The sequence below is a fragment of the Gossypium arboreum genome, chromosome 7 (assembly GCF_025698485.1).
Source record: "Gossypium arboreum isolate Shixiya-1 chromosome 7, ASM2569848v2, whole genome shotgun sequence".
Lineage (NCBI taxonomy): Eukaryota > Viridiplantae > Streptophyta > Magnoliopsida > Malvales > Malvaceae > Gossypium > Gossypium arboreum.
Genome location: NC_069076.1, coordinates 102,663,572 through 102,679,095, shown reverse-complemented (window position 1 = coordinate 102,679,095; position 15,524 = coordinate 102,663,572). Strand labels below are relative to the sequence as shown.

General features: G+C 31.7%; 2 protein-coding genes across 2 annotated transcripts; both read left to right on the top strand.

The window, feature by feature from the left end:
- The first annotated feature begins 2,812 nt into the window (after positions 1-2,812).
- LOC108471161 (probable LRR receptor-like serine/threonine-protein kinase At2g24230) lies at positions 2,813-5,941 on the top strand. The gene has a single exon (XM_017772766.2). It carries the CDS (start codon positions 3,256-3,258, stop codon positions 5,680-5,682), a length of 2,427 nt encoding a protein of 808 aa, XP_017628255.1. The 5' UTR covers positions 2,813-3,255; the 3' UTR covers positions 5,683-5,941.
- Positions 5,942-10,793: 4,852 nt separating this feature from the next.
- Positions 10,794-14,516, top strand: LOC108459026 (probable WRKY transcription factor 32). Its single transcript, XM_017758400.2, has 5 exons — positions 10,794-11,171; positions 11,297-11,346; positions 12,394-13,094; positions 13,220-13,378; positions 13,954-14,516. Exons 1-5 carry the CDS (start codon positions 10,922-10,924, stop codon positions 14,309-14,311), a joined length of 1,518 nt encoding a protein of 505 aa, XP_017613889.1. The 5' UTR covers positions 10,794-10,921; the 3' UTR covers positions 14,312-14,516.
- Positions 14,517-15,524: the final 1,008 nt, after the last annotated feature.

Here is a 15,524-nt window from a genome sequence, read left to right as displayed (position 1 = left end):
CACTCGACGAATAAAATCAGAATTTTGTTTTCTTACTAAATATATGCATGGTTCCATTTGCTTAACCTCCAATGCTCCGGAAAACGAAGAGTTTGAAGTTCAGGAGTACAAATTGGGCCAAAAGGTAAGGGTTTGACCGACCCAAGAAACAGCTAAAGTGGCGCCGCTGCACCGCTTTAACCTACTCTCCTTTTTTTTCTTTCTTTAGTTTTATTTTATTTTTCGCTGGATACCCATACGTATATTTAAATGCACTAAAATTCTACGGGCAACCCCTATACTATTAATTTTGTGTAGATTGAATCCTTCTATTATTTCATTTATGGTTAAAATATGCCATAGATCCCTGCATTTTTTTACCAATTTAGAAATTTAGTTCCTTTACTTTTATTTCCCAAAATTTAGTCACTCTATGTTTTAGATTTCAAAATTTAAGTCTAATTGTTAGTAATGTTAATTTTTTATTAAACTTTCGTTAGTGAACCATTTTGAAATAAAAAATACTTATTTTGTAGCAATCTAACTAAAAAATAATATTTTAATAAATTTATATTTAATAAAATAATTTTAATAATGCTATCAATTGAACTTAAATTTTAAAATATGAAAAATAAAATTAAATTTCTAAAAATAAAAGTATAGGAACTTGCTCCTTATACTTAGTACCCAATAAACTTGGGCGGAAAACATAGTCCAACCAAATACCACTAGCCCACCAAGGGTTGGCCTCAAAGGCCCACGCCACCTAAGCTTTAGAGGGACCATCCCTCTCTGGAACGTCAATGTTCCTCCCATGTAAGAGTATCACGCTCTCAAAGCTCCCTCTTCAACAGCTCTCTCAATGCTTTAAAAAACATACAGAGTTCTCCTAAGCAACTCAGTCAAATGCTTAGTCAAGCAAAGCATAAAAAGTATGAGGAAGCTAACGACCTTGAAAAATCGGACTAACTCAACAGCATCGACAGGGCAGGAGCCAAAAAGCCTATAAATAAGGTAGCATGTCTGCAGCAGAGGTAGGAGACCTCACCCTGCTACCTAACATTCTTATATACTTCATCCACTAAGCACAGTGCTGACTTAAGCATCGGGTTTTGACTTTTCTTTTCCCTTTGCAGGTCTCTAACGAGCCTCATCACTAAAAATGACCTCAACAATTCGCGTTGTCTGTGGGAACCCTTTTTGGGAGCTATGGATTCTTCAGCCAAACTGCATGTTTAGATCCTTATCTATACCCATTTAAAAATATCACGTAGTGATGAAAATGAAAAATATTAATAATAGGAAGAATAATAATGTAAATTACCTATTTTTATTTTTATGAGTGGATAGTAGTAATGATTACTAATGATGATATACCTCCCACGTTTTCAAAATTTTGACATAAGTGTTACTTATAAGTGCCCTCTCCTGTTAATTTTTTTATTATTTTATTTTTCCCAAGTCCTATTAACTTAAATATTGCTGTCGATTTTGATTGTATTAGTTTTCGAGCTGATTACTATTTGTTTATTTTTCTCTTCTATTAATTTTTTCTTTTTCTTTTCCTTCATTCACTTTATATATTTTCTTTTTCAGTTTCTAAATTTATTTTATAAATATTTTTGTTATTTTCACAAGTTATGATGGAGACACATTACTTCTCTTTTCGGAAATTGTTAGTGGTTCTTCGCTGGCTTGCTATTATGTTTATATTTTGAAAATATTTTAAAATAATAAATAATTTCACGAGTCGATTTGAACTCATATTGTCTTAAGTTTCATTTTTTTTTGTTTGTTTTCTATTGTTTAATAAATCTCACTTTTATAAGCTTTTGCCAGCTCTTATAGAACATGTTTATCTTGTCGATTTATAAGTGTTTGTTTTCTCCAATTTGATAGATGCTAGGTTCTCTTGTCGATTTTTGCATGCTACTTTTGCCCATCCGAAGTTAGATTTTCTTATTGTATTAATTGTTTACAATTACTCTAAATATTTCGTATTTAAGTTGTGACAAAATTAATCATCAACATGTTATAATATTCTATTGATACTAAAACTGAAGCTTTTACTAAGTCGATGGAGCGTATCCATCATTGCTTACAACAAATATTTGTTATGTTTTTTTTTCCTCTAATTGTATACCCATAGAATGGATTAATAATTTTTCATTAAAATAAATATTGCTATAATTTTTGTTTTATTTAAATAAACAATGAGAATATAAAATAAAACTAAAATAATAGGAATTGTTTGCTAAATTTTAGGGCACAGGGCTCGAACCCATTTAGACAAGGAATCTAACCTCGTTTGTAACAAAAGGGTGGTTTGTTTTTTGTTTTTTTTTTTGGGTTATTGCTGAATGAATTAGTTTTGATGTTGAAAATATTAACTAAAGTTTTGAATATCAATTTTATTAATAAATAAGATTAAATTTAATTAGATTTTGAATGGAATTAAATTCTATTTGACCAGCTGAAAATTATAATATATATTTTTAATGAATTATAAGAGAAAAGTAAAATTTTAACAATAATACAATTAACACGATTTAAATTCAAACTACAATTAAAACCGTGATTACTTATAATATTTTTAATTTTCATAAATGCTAAATATTGTAAGTATTAAACTATATTTTTTGTATATTGATTGAGTTAAACAATAAAGAAAAGGAAAGAAGTAAGAGAAGAAACCAGAACTTGTCATCAATTAGGCAGGAAAAAAAATGATGAACAACCCTCAATAATCATTGAATAGCCACCAACATACTTGATAAATCCTCCATCCTCGATTATATATAATTTTGTTTGTCATGTTCGAAAATTTGATTATATCTGTGTATTAAATTAATGAACTGTATTTCATTTAAATGAGCTCAACTTCAGAGTTCTGACAGTTTCAAACTACCATATCTTTGCCTTCCCAATACACCCTTTGTCTTTGCTTCTCTATCTTCTCCATAACTTGTTTATGGATTCTTCTCTTCTTGAGTGGTAATAATTATTTTCAGCCCAAAGCCTTTGAAAAAGGAATGGAGCTTTTTTTATGCCCTATGTAGAGACAAAGACACAAAAGTACTTTGGTTGCTTTTTGTTTTGTTGGCTTTGATAGACTTGCAATGCCAGACAAGGTAAGGTCACACTTTGTTCTAAGACACTCAAAGCTTCATTTTTAATTAAAAAAATCCTTTTTTTCCCCTTTGAAAATAACCATCCATTCTTCCGAGAGGAGTACTCATTTTGTTGTTGCTTCTAAGTTTTGACCTGTTAGCTCAGATGGGTTTTGGTTTCTTTTGTTCTTTACTAATTCTATCACTCTTCTTCAAGCATTTTACTTGTCAACTGCCCAACACTGATGGGTTTTATGTCTCTAACTTCTTGAACAAAATTGGTTCAAACTCTTCTTTGTCTTACAACTTCCCTGGTTCTGTTTGTTCATGGGTGAGGGTGAAGTGTGATGATACCAAGGAGAATGTTATTACATTGAAGGCTTCAGGTTTAGGACTTTCTGGTTTGATTCCTGATACCACCATTGGAAAGTTAGCTCAGCTTCAGTCATTGGATCTTAGCAATAACAAAATTACTGCTTTGCCTTCAGATTTTTGGAGTTTAGTCTCACTTAAGAGTCTTAACCTCTCATATAATCAGATTTCAGGGTCTCTCCCAAACAATATTGGCAACTTTGGTCTGCTTGAAGTTATGGATCTCTCTGGTAATAATTTCTCTGGGGAAATTCCTGCAACTATAAGCTCACTAGTTAGTTTGAAAGTTCTTAAGCTTGGTGGTAATGGGTTTGAATGGAGCATTCCTGAAGGAATTCTAAGTTGCCAGTCTTTGGTTTCACTTGATTTCTCTTCAAACCATCTAAATGGTTCCTTGCCAGATGGTTTTGGTGCTGCATTTCCTAAGCTCAAAACTTTAAACCTTGCTAGAAATGAGATTCATGGCAGGGTTGTGGATGTTGCAGAAATGAAGTCTCTAACAATCCTTAACATTTCCAGGAACTTGTTTAAGGGTTCAGTTGTGGGTGTATTTCAAGGGCAGTTGGAAGTGATTGACCTCAGCAAGAACCAGTTTCAAGGTCACATTTCTCAGGTACAATTCAAGTGGTCTCATTTGATTTATCTAGACTTATCTGAGAACCAACTCAGTGGAGAAATTTTCATGAATCTCAGTCAAGCTCAGAATCTTAGACATCTTAATCTTGCATGTAATAGATTTGCTAGCCAAAAATTCCCAAGAATTGAAATGCTTTTGGGTTTAGAGTATCTCAACTTGTCTAAAACCAGCCTCATTGGCCACATTCCATTACTGGCTAACCAAAACCTCAAATCACTTGATGTTTCACACAACAATTTGAGTGGAGAAGTCCCCATTTCTCTCTTGGAAAAACTCCATTTTATGGAGAGATACAACTTCTCTTACAACAACTTGACCCTTTGTGATTCAGGGTTATCTGCTGTGATCTTGGAAACAGCCTTTTATGGCTCATTACACAGTTGCCCTATTGCTGCAAATCCTGCCCTTTTCAAAAGAAGACCCCACACACATAAAAGGTTCAAGCTTGCCCTAGCTTTAACCCTCTCCGTGGTCTGCTTGCTTGGTGGATTGCTATTATTAGCCTTTAGTTGCAGAAAGAAATCCAGGACATGGATTGTTAAGCAACCTTCATATAAAGAGGAGAACATTTCAGGTCCTTTTTCCTTTCAAACGGATTCAACCACATGGGTGGCAGATGTTAAGCAGGCAGAATCAGTCCCAGTAGTGATATTTGAGAAACCATTATTAAATCTAACATTTGCAGACCTCTTGACTGCAACTTCTAATTTTGATCGAGGCACACTACTAGCAGAAGGGAAATTCGGGCCTGTTTATAGGGGATTTCTGCCTGGTGGAAACCATGTAGCTGTTAAAGTTTTGGTTCATGGATCAAGATTAACAAACCAAGAAGCTGCAAGAGAGCTCGAGTCTCTTGGTCGAATCAAACACCCCAATCTAGTTCCATTAACTGGTTATTGCTTGGCTGGGGATCAAAGGATTGCCATTTATGATTACATGGAGAATGGGAACTTGCAGAACTTGCTCTACGACTTGCCACTTGGTGTTCAAGCAACTGAGGATTGGAGCACTGATACATGGGAAGAAGAAGACAACAATGGTGTAAACAATGTTGGGTCTAAAGGACTATTGCAAACCTGGGGATTTCGATACAAAATCGCCCTTGGTGTTGCACGAGCACTGGCATTTCTTCATCACGGTTGCTCACCTCCATTAATCCACAGAGATGTTAAAGCTAGTAGTGTTTATCTTGACTCAAATTTAGAGCCTAGATTATCTGATTTTGGACTAGCTAGTGTTTTTGCGACTGGTGCAGAGGATGAAATTGTACCACCTGAACCAAAATCCGATGTATATTGCTTTGGGGTTGTTTTGTTTGAGCTAACAACAGGGAAAAAGCCAATTGGAGATGATTATCCAGAGGAACAAGCAGCAAATTTAGTGAGTTGGGTTCGAGGGTTGGTGAGAAAGAGCCAAGGATCGAAAGCTATTGATCCTAAAATCCGTGAAACAGGACCAGGTTATCTAATGGAGGAGGCCCTGAAAATTGGATATTTATGCACGGCTGATATTCCCAACAAGCGACCAACCATGCAACAGATTGTTGGTCTTCTCAAAGATATTGAACCAAGAGCTACCGTATGAAAAACAATGATATAAGAACCACCATGGCGGGGGATATATGTATAGTGATTGTTAAATTATGTCTTGGACCCTGCTATCTTTCTCTTCACTTTTCCATTCTTGGCATCCTAGTTTTAAGGGTTTATCATTTCAATGGAAAATCAATTATTTGCTCGGTCTAACTCTCATATGTATTTCAAGATTAAATTCCTGCTGAAATATTTTGATTTTACAAATCAACATTTTAAATTTATATTATGTTAAAATTTAGATAATTAAATATTTATTTTTATTAAAAATATAGTACTTTAAGCACGAAAAATGCATTAAAGAATTCGTTAATGAAAGAAAGGATAAACTATCAAAATAGTCACTTTTGTTTATCTTAGGTTACATTTTAATCATTTATGTTTAAAATGTTACGTTTTAGTCACTTATGTTAACATGTTATAATATTTTAGTCACTAATCTGTTAATTGTTGTTAACGGTGTACCGGTAAGCTGATGTGGCACGTGAAATAATAATTTCAAACAAAAATTTTAGGTTAAATTATACAATTGGTTTCCATATTTTTTTCATTTTGAGTAATTTAATTTTTTTCTTTTGTGTTCTTTTAACTTTCTTTTTTTTTTCTTTATTTTCATTCTCTTCTACTTCTCTCTATTTTCCTCTCTTCTTCATATCTTTTAATATAGTTTTTTATATTTTACATTTGTTAAAATTAAAGGGAAGAAGAAAAGGAAACAAAGAAATAAAAAGAAAAATTTAAATTGTTCAGAAAAATAAAAATATAGGGACTAGTTTTAACAAATAAAAACATAAAAAACTACATTAAAACAGATAGAGAATGGAGAAAAACAAAAGGAGAAAGCAGAAGAGAATGAAAAATAAATAAATAAATAAAAGTTAAAATAACATAAAAGAAAAAAATTAAATTGCTCAAAACGAAAAAATATGAGGGTTAATTGTATAAATTAACCTAAAATTTTTGTTTGAAATAAAGATTTAACATGCCATGTTAGCTTGCCATCACACCGTTAATGACAATTAACGGCTCAGTGACTAAAATGTTACAACACGTTAACGTAAGTGACTAAAACAAAACATTTGAAACATAAATGACTAAAATGTAATCTGAGATAAACAAAAATGACTATTTTGATAGTTTACCCTAAAAGAAATAGACTGAAGAATCGGATTCCTAAATTATTATTTTTTTGAGGAAAAAAAGGCTTAATGACAAAGTTGGCCAATAACGTTTACATGTTTTATCAAAATGGCCCTAGTTATATTTTTGAGCATTTTTTGGCCATCAACATTTTTTTTCAAACTGTGTTTTCTAATAGATTTAATGGAAGTACTGTTAAAAAAATTAATGAGGATGATTAAAATATTTTTAATGGGCTTTAATTTATTACATATGTAACCTAGAAAGATAATTACATGTGAAAAATAATAAAATAAATAAATCATACATGGAATTAAAAAAAACTCTTTATTTTAAAAAAAGTAAACTTATCTATAAAAATATTTTAAAATGAATGCATACGTTTAAAAATAATTAATAAATCAAACCGAAAATACTGAATGTGTGCATTCAATTTGAAACATTCTTTAGATAATTACGTTTATTTTCTTTAAATTGAAGGTCCATTTGTTTACATGTAAAAGGTTTTACGGAAAATGTTTTTTGCATTTTCCTGTGTTTGTTTCACAGAAAATTGTTTGGCCAAGGGAAAATGACTTACAAGTCAAGGTAAAATAAGCCATTTTTCCATTTTGAAAAACTTGAGTCATTTTTAGGAAAAGAGCTCATCTATAGATAATTTTATTTTTATATGAAAATTAACTTAAATCAAGCTTAATATTATTATATTGATAATAATTTTTATTTTTATTTTATTTTAAAAATATTTAAAATATTATATTTTTAATATTATTAAACATACATATTTAATTATTTATATTTAGTCATATAATAAATTATTAATATAATAAATATAAATTATTATTTTAATAAATTATTTAATATTTCAATTTTATTTTAATAATAAATTTTAAAAATAATAATTTTAAATAATGTTATTCACATATTATTGAAAATAATATTCAATATTAATATTTTAATAATAAATATTTATTACAATTATAAATATATTAATAATAAATGTTTTGTAGTATAAAGGTTAAAATATGTCATAAGTCTATGTACATTTCACATATTTGTAATTTGGCCATTGTACTTTTATTTTCAAGAATTTAGTCCCTTTACTTTTCAAATTTAAAAATCAAGTCTAATTGTTGACATTGTTAAATTTTTTTGTCAATTTTGTTGATGTCACGTTTTTAAATAAAAATATTCACTTAATAGTTATGTAATTAAAAATGACGTTGTAATGAATCAATTTAACATAATATTTTAATATTTGCAAAAACAATGTAAAATATAAAATTATAGATAAAAATAAATTCAATTAAACAATAAAAAAATAAAATATCAAATGTATATTTGTTTAATTGAAAACAACTTTTATGAAATATTTTTAAGAAATTTACCAAACAATAGAAAATATTTCTTAAAAATATTTTACATGATTCATTCAAACACCGAAAATATTAGCTTTTTCAGAAAAGTAAATCATTTTCTATAAATCATTTTCTAGAAGTCGGTTTCAATGAAACAAACGAGCCTAAATGTTATTTTTAACTTCATGAATTATTTATTTTATTATTTTCACATGTAATTATTTTATTGGATTATCTAAGTAATAAATTATATCTCATTAAAATTATTTCACATATAAAATTTCACATCATCCCATTAACTTTTTAACAGTTCTTTCATCAAATTTATTAAAAAAACAATTTAAAAAAGAAAAAGATTGATGGCAAAAAAATAACTTAAAAATACAATTAAAACCATTTTAATAAAATATGTAAACATTAGTGACCAAATTTATCATTAAACCAAAGAAAACTAAATGGATTCTAAAATCAAATCAAAGGTGGACTTCCCTCAAGCTTAATAGTAGTTATATGCATAAATAAAAAAATGCTAGTTAGGCCCTTTTACTAAAACTAAAAGAAAATTGAGCCACTACCACATATTCTTCCAAGTCATTCGATTCCATTTTTCCCTCTTTGGTTTGGTCCTTGCATTCTCTCTCTCTTTTATATCGTTTTGCTGAATATGGGTTGGTGCCTATAGTTTTCATCAATGGAATAATTGCTCAATGGAATCAATATTCAAAAACTAGATTATGTTATATCTACAATATAATAATAATTTTATTAAAATGATAAAAGTTAAAATATTTAAAATTATAATATTTTTGGCCCAAATTTCATTGTGCGCATCTATTATTCTAGATCGTATATAAAAAATAAAATTATCCTTAAAATAATATTTATTACCCATTTAGAAGAATATTTGGTAAATTCATTATTGAGGCACCGACTCCGTAATAAATAAGTTCATATCTATTTGGTTGTTTTAAACTCCATGAGGTGACATATGTCCAGTTTAAAGTATATTAAGAAAATAAAAAGTTGATATTTAAAATAATATTTATTATATTAATAAATGAACTTTGAACAAATGTGCGCTATTATATATGGACTTTGATTCGTGCATTTTTATATATGAGATTTTTATTCGGTTCAATTTTCACAATCGCTAATACCATTACCATTTTAGATCAATTTACGTTTACATATTGTAAATAGTTATATTTCTCTAATATATAAATCAATTTATGTATTTAGTTCTTTAAATGCGTATAATTGAATCAAAATTAAAATATTATGTATACATTTTAACCGAATTCAAGTTTCATGTATCAAATTACACATCAAATCAAAATTCATGCAAGTTTTGAGATTATCTTGAATTAAAATATTCTACTGACATTGTATCAAAAACTACCCTAAAATATATATTATAACTTATTTTTCTTAATATATGGTATTTATGTTATTTAACTTGAAATTTAGTCATATTATCAACAAGATTTCAATATGATTGGTTTAATTTTTTAATTCAAATAAATTTATTCGGCTGAACTATTATTTTATTTTACTCTACTAAATTAAAAAATTAAGATCAAGTTAAAATAATAAAATAAAACTCATCAGCTCAAGAAGCTCAAGAAGTTTTCACTCGATTTAACCGAATGTTGATTCGGAAGATAATAATAAAAAATTGAAGTTGAGGTGAAAAAACCTATATTGCCCCGCCCAGTACCCTGACTAAATAATAGAAAAAGATTGAAACATTCGGATGAAGAGCGTAGAGAATTTGAAAATTGGAGTAATTTATAATTTTTGTCTTATCATTCAGAAATTCACGTGGAGCGTTACTAGGCCCCGATTTTGTGACACATTAATTTTTGATGTCGGGGAATAAGAATCCAAATAACACACCACTCCATCGAAAAGGTAAAAGAGGGCCGGGCCATGCCAGCGAAACGACGTGGATCAAAAGAATGAGTCAAAGTCAACAATATCAACGGTGATCCCCCGCATCTAAAGTAACGGAGAAATCAACGGTGTTTTCTGTTACACAAAAAAACCACCTGGGAAAGAAAAGATGAGTCAATTCAAGTCAAAGAAAGACATATATACCCTTCTACTCTCTCTCTTCCTTTCCTTCTTTTAAAGCAACCTTTTTCCCCTTTCTCTTTCATTCTCTCTCCAAATCTATTCCATACCGTTTCAAGTTATAAACATATTAAAACGACACGTCCAGTTTTCCGGTAGAATTTTGTGGAAGGTCCCTGTACTTTATTTTTTACGGATTTAATTTCTTTACTATAATTTGATTGTTTTTGTTATTTTATTATTTGAAATTTGTATTTAAATCCTAAGAAAACTATTTTTTAATGAATTTCATCAAATAATTTGTATGACTTATTTTTGAACATTTGGTTATACAAGATATATATATTATTTTTGTGTACAGTTAGAAAAATATCAAAAAAATATATGTAAAATAAGGCATGCCAAATTGTTTTATAGAATTTACGAAAAAATTGTTCTCGATATTAAAAAAAAATATTTTAAAAGAGGGACTAGATATAATGGATATTACAATTGAAAGACTAAATCTAAAAAAGGAAAAAGTACAGGGATTTTATAAAAAACTTGACCTTTTTTATCGGTCTGAGAAACGAATAGTGTCGAATTCTTTTAACAGGGAAATAAAAAGAGCACGAAAATTGTTTGCTTAGTTTGCTTTGTTTCTTTGAGGAAAAATCGGGCATGGCTGAGACTGGGAGCCAAGCAAAACGACATGAGGGAAAGCAATACGACAATTCAGAAGGGGAGGAGGAGGAGGAAGAAGAAGAAGAAGAAGAAGAAGAAGTGGACGAGTTAGAGGATGAAGAGGAAGAGGAAGAGGAAGGAGTGAGTCGAGTTAATGAGTCGCACGGGGCTGGAACGGCGCCGTCGAGTGATGCTGAGGTGAGAGACTCGCAATTGGAAACCCTAACAAATGATGATCGTTGTGAGAGTAAGTTTTATTTTTTTGTTTGTTTTTGTGTGAGTGTTTTATGGAAGAATTTCGTTCTTTTTACCCTAATTTTTTTAAGAAAAATGTTGGAATTGTTCTTAAGCGAGTATGCCCTGATCTCTCAGGGTTGCAGGAAAATCCTACTTCGGAATTGAAGGAAGGAGCTGAATCTAAGGTTAGGAGTATACTCTTTTGCTACTATAATCATTTTAAGACTTTCGTTTCTGTGTTTTTCTTTTATTTTTGAAAAAAAAAAATGCAATTACGATGTTCCGGTGTTCTTACTTTGATCTGTTTGCTTGAAATCCACACTTTTTGTTTGTGTTTTCCTCTGCGTAGTTTGATTCCTTATTTGGCGATCATACGAATTTCGTTAGTGTTTACGAGGAATCTATCTTTTTCACAAAGAAACTAAAATTAGATTTTCTCTATGGTGTATGGATCGATGACTTTGTTGCCTTAAAGATTTTCCTTTTATGCCATCTTGCCTTGAAATATCAAATATATTACTAATAGTACTTTGCACATGAAATAATGTGCTGAGGGCGGCTGTGTTTCTCTTTTCAACGATGTTGGAGGTCCATGAAATGACTGTTTGGAATTTGCAAGATTAAATACTACACCACCCTATATGGTAGTAAAGTTGAATTATAGGATATAAGAATGTGGTAGTTTCTCATGTCAAGTGTGCTCCTTTATTATGGAAGTGTTCATATTTAGAAGCCCGTTACGACCAAATCTCTAAAAAAATATACTAATGATTAATTTTATTTATTTTTGCAAATATGTGGGTCATTGTGCATGAACTCAATGATCTAATATATCTTTTATATAAAAGTGGTCACTAAAGGATAAAGCTTTATCAACTTCAATGGTAAATCAATGGGCTAAAGGGTGCAAAAATCATTTCCTCAAACGTCCAATCATCCTTGCCAAAGTTTTGCCAGTAATAATAACTTCAAATTGTGTTGACTTGAAGTGTTTTAGTGGTGATGTATGTCGTCCTTCAAGTTAGAGAATTGAACGAGTTCTAAACGATTACAGTGATGTGGAAGATCTTTGTGGTCATCAATTCTTTAGGACCTGCACATCTTATCTCTTCCTCTGTTTCTCCTAGAGGTCTTCAAGACTAATATAAATGAGAAAGGACATATGTAAAAATTAACTTTTTTCTGTGATTGAATAGTTCTTTCAATTTGGTTCTTTGTTTAATTTTCTTTAGGAGCAAGTTAAGATAGCCCACCAGAAAGCTTTGCCTAGTTTGGCTGTCCAGGGTGCAGAAGCTCCAAAACAACATCTGCTCCAGTCATCTGTTTCTCCAACTTCTTCATCACAACCATCGCCAACTTCTATTACACAAGATATTTCATCTCCTCCCACACCAACTCTACCAGCACAAAGTCATTCAGATCAGAAGGTTAATGGCGCGTCTCCTCCTGTAGCAAGCCAGCAAAACCCTTCTAATCTCAAAATGTTATCCTTTGTTCCCGTTGTGAAGACACCTGTGTCTGATGGTTACAATTGGCGGAAATATGGTCAGAAGCAAGTGAAGAGTCCTAAAGGTTCTCGAAGCTATTACAAATGCACATTCTCCAATTGTCAGGTCAAAAAGATAGAATGCTCTGATCAGACTGGCCATGTAATTGAGATTGTTAATAAAGGCATACATACTCATGAACCACCACGGAAAATGAATTTTACAAGGGAAAACAAGATTTTATCACCTGCTGTGCCTCTTTCAATTGTCAGAGAACAGCCTAGCAGAATACCTAATGATTCTGATCCTTCTACATCTTCTAAAGAATCTTTACCAGAGCCAACTGTAAATCCTGAAAGAAAACGACAGTGTTCAAGTGGCTCTGATGGGCACGGTGATGTGCAAATGAAGAAAGAGCTTTTGAGTGAAGCAGAACCAAATAAAAGGCAAGCTTTTCCATGAATTTTCTTTGCCTTTTCCCCCTTCGTGACATATATCTGATGTGTACTATTAATGGAAAAGTGTCTTTGCTAACCTGGTTTTAATAGTTTCTCATTTTCTTGATATCCAGGAGGAAGAAAGGTGATGCAGTTTGTCCTGGTTCTGTTGTAAAAACTGGGAAAAAACCTAAATTTGTTGTGCATGCAGCTGGTGATGTAGGAATCTCTGGCGATGGATACAGATGGCGAAAATATGGACAGAAAATGGTGAAAGGAAATTCTAATCCCAGGTGCTTGTTCACTTCTCAGTTTCTTTTGTGATAAAGGTTTCATTGTTTTTCCCATCAAACCATTGCTCAATGTATCTGGCTGCTCAGGCATGTTGCTTCTTTGTCTACCTGTTATCATTGTTAATCTACGTTATGGTGGTTTGCTTCTTTTACATGTCTGTGGTATGGAACCTGCAAGGTTTACTATATTGTCTCTGTTTTATTGAAATATTGGATAAATCATTCATTTATACTGTGGGGTTTGATGACAATTAATGCTAAAAAGTTCCAGTGGTCCATCATTGCCTTCGGTCTCTGTAGTACTTTGCCCTTTTAGTGTTCTCTGCAGTACTTTGCCCTTTTAGTGTACTTTGCACAGTCATGCAGGTTCACTTTGTTTTGCAATGTTGTGCTATATTTATCTAAATCTCTCCCAAACCACTATGAATTATATGGGGCATTTTTGCTTCTCAGGATGACCAATTTGGTAGACTTGCAAGCTCTTTCTTGAACTAAGTTATTAGTTCCAATTTACTTGAATGCGTATGGGTTGTATTGGCTTCATTCTGATCTTTTTAGTTGATAATGTTTTCTAGGAACTACTATAGATGCACTTCTGCTGGGTGTCCTGTTCGTAAGCATATTGAGACAGCTGTAGATAATACAAATGCTGTCGTTATAACATATAAAGGTGTTCATGACCATGACATGCCTGTGCCAAAGAAGCGGCATGGCCCTTCAAGTGCTCCTCTCGTTGCTGCTGCTGCTCCTGCTTCTATGAACAATTTACAACTTGCAATAGCTGATGGAGAGCAAAAGCAAGTTACATCAACAAAGTGGTCAGTGGATACAGAAGGTGAATTGACCGGTGAGGCTGTAGACCTTGGAGGTGAGAAGGCAATGGAATCAGCTAGAACGCTACTGAGTATCGGATTTGAAATCAAGCCATGCTGAACTTATTGGGCCTTTTTCTGTTGTCAACATCAGGCATGTCTCTATATAAACTATTGAAATGGTAATTCATCAGGTTTGATTTTTCCTACGCTTAGTTTTTCCTTTGTTATTTCTGGTGAGGCTGTATATTTTCTGTTGTATTCTCTCTCTCAATCTGTTTGGAACAAGGTTATAATAGTGGAAACAATATAGATTTGGTTGGCAACCCATTTATTGTGATCTTATTTGGAACCATGTTCCAAATTTCTCTCTTTTTGTTTTATGTGACATGAGCCAGCCGGAACTTAAGATTGCGGCCATGCAGGTCAGCGGGTGACTGCATTTAATACATAGTTTGGAAGGCAATCTTCTCTATTGTCAATCATAATTCACTGTAAATAGCTATGGACAAGTCTTACTTCCTCACATTATTTGGTTTTTTCTCTTTTTGGGCATGTCTTCGGTCCCGTTTTCTTCTTTTCCTTCTGCTGTTGTACACTCCTGGAATCTGAAACAACTTATGAGTTGGTCGTTTGTCATTCCGCCACTTGCATGAACGAGTAGATTAACATGCGCTCCGTGCTTTGGAGACCCCTTCTTACCATATCTTTGCTTATGACATCTGCTTTTGGAGTTTTAACCGGAACCTGGCCGGCATATCTGAATTTGCTAACTAGAGGCTTGTGGTTCACAAAACTCCGTATAGTCGTCGAATGACCCAAAACTCATCTATAACCTGGTATCATCAAAACCTGCAAAAAGTTAGTTAAAATGATAATCACCAGTACTATGGAAAGTACATATATGGTATGGTACTTCATTAGCGAGGACTAGTGGTTAATGATGGAAAGTAATTTAAATCAAATGAATTGACATGGGATTTATCAACTAAGCAAGCTGCATATAATGGATAGAAATAATAAGTTTATGAAGTAAAATATGTCATCAAACTGTAAAATTGTCCTATATGATACATATATCCTTGGAAAATTGTTGGTTGGACTCTTGATATGGATATGGGGATATGAACTTTCAGGATCTTTTAAATGTAAGTAAAAGTTTAAAAAGAATTTAACTAGATCCTTCAAATGTATGTAAAAACTTAAAATTATATTCATATTAGATACATATTCATATCTGACACTCACACTCAAATCTGAGTAACACAAGCCTAAAGGTTTGGACCATTACTTCGCTACTTTTCACCTAACCTGGGAAAATAAAATAATCACTA

Bases quoted from the DNA above. Each gene is read 5' to 3' on its own strand.
- LOC108471161 (XM_017772766.2), top strand. From the start codon at position 3,256: ATGGGTTTTGGTTTCTTTTGTTCTTTACTAATTCTATCACTCTTCTTC.
- LOC108459026 (XM_017758400.2), top strand. From the start codon at position 10,922: ATGGCTGAGACTGGGAGCCAAGCAAAACGACATGAGGGAAAGCAATAC. The intron at 11,172-11,296 runs GTAAGTTTTATT...CTGATCTCTCAG, and splicing joins AAATGATGATCGTTGTGAGA to GGTTGCAGGAAAATCCTACT. The intron at 13,379-13,953 runs GTGCTTGTTCAC...AATGTTTTCTAG, and splicing joins AAAGGAAATTCTAATCCCAG to GAACTACTATAGATGCACTT.